Genomic DNA, 4,020 nt, shown 5'->3' on the forward strand with positions numbered 1-4,020 from the left:
GTTTTAAGATTTACATCCCTCGTGTGTGTCCATCAAATATGAGGCCACATCTAGGACACTGTTAACTTAGTACAGATTAAAAGCAGGGGGAAGCAGCTAGTCTGGCACTGTCCAGTGACTATTACCAGCACTTCTAAAACTCACTAATTAACACATTGTCTTTCTTTTAATTTGTACAAAAGTGTGAGAAGTGATTTCCAGGTTACTCAGAGCAAGAAATGGAATCATTAAAACCCATGTAAAACCACAAATTGTCATTTTTCACATTTTAATTTTGTACAGAATAAGCAAACAAGATATACTGTATTAATTAGTGAGCCTCACGGGTACTGGTAGACATTGTTGTTACATATAAACAGGAACAGGGTAGTTGTCTCTCCCTCTTTCCCCATTATTTATGGTAAGCTGAGACAGGTTGAACCTCCTCTACATCCTATCTTAATAAACTAATTCAGTAATTTTATGCACGTTCCTTTCTGCAGGTGACAGATATGATGCTCCAGGACCAGCACTACCCAGATTGGGGCAAAGCTGCCAGAAGGTTCTGGAAACAAGGCAACAACAGGATTGTTCTCTTCTGGTATGTTGTCTTATTAAACTGAGATAAAATGTCTGAGACACACATAATATGATTTCAGGGCACTTTTCTCTCACTGCTAGCGTACTGAATGCAATATTCTTACGAGGCTTGGGAGATTGTGTACTTGTGCATGCTTATGTGTCTCTCCAGCTTGTTGCAGGGTTACATGCAGTCAATAACCACGTTATTCTTCCCTCACTCGGTGTCAGCACCTTTAATTAGAAGAAAAGGTTGAAAATCAATGGACACAGCAAGGTCGCGAGGCGAACCATAGCCCTGCTTTTTACTTCATGTACCACAAGCTGTGACCCTTAAATAACTGCTAAACAAATGCTACAAACCATGTTTGATGTGCCCATTAATAAAAAACCAAGTGTTCCCTGTTTAGATGCATTTTACCACAATTTCCTCAGTGGTATTCATTCAGCAAAGTGGCTCAGTGCGATCTGTCAGATATGACGAATGTAACGCCATCTCCAGTGGCTCATTTTAGGGTCATAGTGAGAAGTAAAGTCCATGTGAAGAAGCGGATATGATTAAACGAAATGGCTTGACATCTGTTTGATATGCGCACAGAGAGCTCCAGACATCTCAAACTTCAAAGACAGTTTGGCTGTGGTGTTAAACACTATCATTCACAAAACTGATTCACCTGCGATTAGAATGCAAGCAGATGAATTGTTCTGTGACTTTTCTGCAGCCTTTCATTTTATTGATGGATGCCCTGACTCGCACTGCCACAGTCAATGCTGGATTTGGACGAGCTATCATGTGAAATTCAGACTTAACTATGATTGATAATGTGTTGCTGAATATATCTTGTCAATATGTGCTGAAGGCTCGTCACATTGTACTGCCAAAATCTGGCTGTTGCTGAGGGAAAGAATCACATTGTAGAATAATTAAAACCCTCAAAATGTATGTCCATAACTGGCATTCGCTATCTGCAGTGCAGCCAGGCGACGTGTGTTATGAGAGCACACACAACAGCGCAGTAATCACTGGGTGACTTTCAGACAAAACACCAGCCTTGTCATTTTGCCTCTCTTCAGATGCTTGAGACATTTTCCAGTAAGCACTGGATGCAGAATTACAACCGTGTCACATAAACAACTTATTTCCGTGTACATACTGTACATGAAAATATGTAGGCAGTGGCACAAGCAAATGGATGCAGTTTTCATCTTTTTGGAAGCTTCGTTTGCTCCCATTTTTCCAATCCAAGATACATTGTTGTTCAATATATTACCGAGTCTATCAGCAGAGAAACTGAGTTGTGCTTAATTGATCTTCTCTTGTTTTTGACATGGGTGAGCTCTTTGTCTTCCAAGATACACAATGTTATTTTGACTGAAATTTTAAAATTTTTGTTTCAAGGTCTGGTACTTTTTTATGCGTCACTTTTAGATTTTAGACTGCTTAGTTTTCTTCTTTCCTTCCCTCTTCTCCTCCTCCCTTTTCCCTCATTCATCTGTCCTGTTTACATTTTCTTCTTATCCTGTTCTTCTTTTTCTTTCCTTGCCCTTTCCTGTCCTCGTCCCCCCTCTCCTCCTGCCATTTCTTTTTCCTTCCTTCCTTATTTCCTCCTCTTTCTTTTCTATGCTCTCTGCTTCCTTTTTCTTTTTTCCTCACCCTCCATTTTCCTTCCACTTGTGTCCCCTCCTGACATCTCCTTCCTTCCTTTTCCTCCATCCTCTCTACTCGTCTTCTTCCTTTCCCACCTTCCTGACTTGCTTTTTCGTTACTGTCCTGTCCTCTCCTGTGCTTGATTTCTTTCCTTCCTCTCGTGCTGTTTTTTCCTTTTCATGCCCTTTCCCTCTGCTCTTCCCTACTCTTCCTCCTACTTCTCCTCCCTTCCATTTCATCTCTTCTCTATCACTTTCCTGCCCTTTCTCTGATCTCCTCTTGTCTCCCCTCCTCTCCTCTGCTCTCTCCTGCAGGACAGTACTCATCTCTCTGACATCGGTGGTGGTTCTGGTCATCAGTACTGACTGGATCAGCTGGGACAACCTGAACCGAGGCTTCCTGCCTAGTGATGAGGTCTCCAGAGCGTTCCTGGCCTCCTTCATTTTGGTCTTCGACCTTCTCATTGTAATGCAGGTAGACCGCTCCCCTGTGGCCAATTAACGGGGGAAAAAAAACGAGAGCTGGGATCTTGGTTTACTCCCCTTACTGCTCTTGCCAGTTCCCTTTCCTCCCCCCTCTCTTCCTATTCATCAATGGGGCACTGCGGTAGCGAGAGGGCTGTTTGATCATTCTCAGTTGGCATGAGCACAACTGCATGAGCACACACACATAGTCATATACAAACCGTTGTTTATCTCCCTCTCCTCAAGTCCCTCCATCCTTCTTTCCCAGACCTCAGTCATGAACTTATCTCTTCTTTTCTACTCCCCCATGAGCCTAGTTTATTTTCTTTAATGATGGCTCAAAAGATTGGAGTTTTTCTCGCTCTTTTTCCCTCTTTTTTCCCACCCAGTGTCCTCCTCCCACAGGAGAGTGTACATCAGTAAAGCCTGTGTCAGTGGCTCATGAATATGCTAATATGTTTGTCTGGGCAAAAAGCACATAACTGTACTGAGGCAAAAAAAAAAGAGTGTTGGGAAAAGGCGATTTTCTTTCTTTATTCTTCTTTCTTTCTTCACACCACCAGCTGGGTGCTAAGAACCGCAGGCCAGTCATGTACAGTATGTGCTTTGACTGCAAGCCTAATTTCACATGGCTCCTCTAAACACATAATGGACATATTTCAAAAGGCCTTGTTGGTGGATATTAGAGGAGATGTTACCAGACTAATATTTGGTATCTCCTAAATATAAATTTCTACTCTGTTTATTCTGCTAATTACTAAGAGCATGCAATTGCATGGGAAAACATCTAGTATTACAAATACACCACAGAAACCTGGCAAGGACACCAATATAATTCCCATGGTAATCTGTATTAGAGCACCTATACCACTAAAAGTGATTCTAGACTTATTTATTGTAACAATTCATTATTTTAAGTAGAGCGTCTAGCTGCTCGAGACAGTAATTACTTCACACTGTGGTGTTTTTCTCATTCATTTACCCAATTATTGTGATTATGCAGACACACTGGAACAGCTCAGCCTACAGTATGGGAGGGTTTCCTCACAGAAATGCCAGTGTGTTGCAGAGGTCAGCTTTTTTAGCTTCCTGAGCATATCATGTCCCGCTTTCAGCCACAGACCTGATGTGACATGAAGTACATGCTCCCTATTTTGACATCTCTGTTTGACTTTCTGAGCTGGACAGACCTGTGGCACCCTCTCTCTTTGACGTGACTGTATATCAATCCCCACTTGCATGGATTTGTGTATGGGAGGCCCTTCTCATTTTCTGCACCATGTACAGCAAGCACATTTACTACAGTTATTTATGAATTGAGTTAACTTAACAAGGCCTGTGCACTGGCGG

At 42.1% G+C, this 4,020-nt stretch overlaps 1 protein-coding gene across 3 annotated transcripts in view; it reads left to right on the plus strand.

Moving 5' to 3' along the window:
• tmem117 (transmembrane protein 117) overlaps positions 1 to 4,020 on the plus strand; it is a 36,286-nt gene that overhangs the window by 28,233 nt on the left and 4,033 nt on the right. For all 3 annotated transcript variants that reach the window (XM_020622554.1, XM_020622537.1, XM_020622546.1), the window contains 2 exons: positions 483 to 580; positions 2,521 to 2,680. In XM_020622554.1, coding sequence (XP_020478210.1) covers positions 483 to 580; positions 2,521 to 2,680 — 258 coding nt within the window. The remainder of the gene's footprint in view (positions 1 to 482; positions 581 to 2,520; positions 2,681 to 4,020) is intronic.

This window comes from Monopterus albus, unplaced genomic scaffold (genome assembly GCF_001952655.1).
Source record: "Monopterus albus unplaced genomic scaffold, M_albus_1.0 scaffold7.1, whole genome shotgun sequence".
Classification (NCBI taxonomy): Eukaryota; Metazoa; Chordata; class Actinopteri; order Synbranchiformes; family Synbranchidae; genus Monopterus; species Monopterus albus.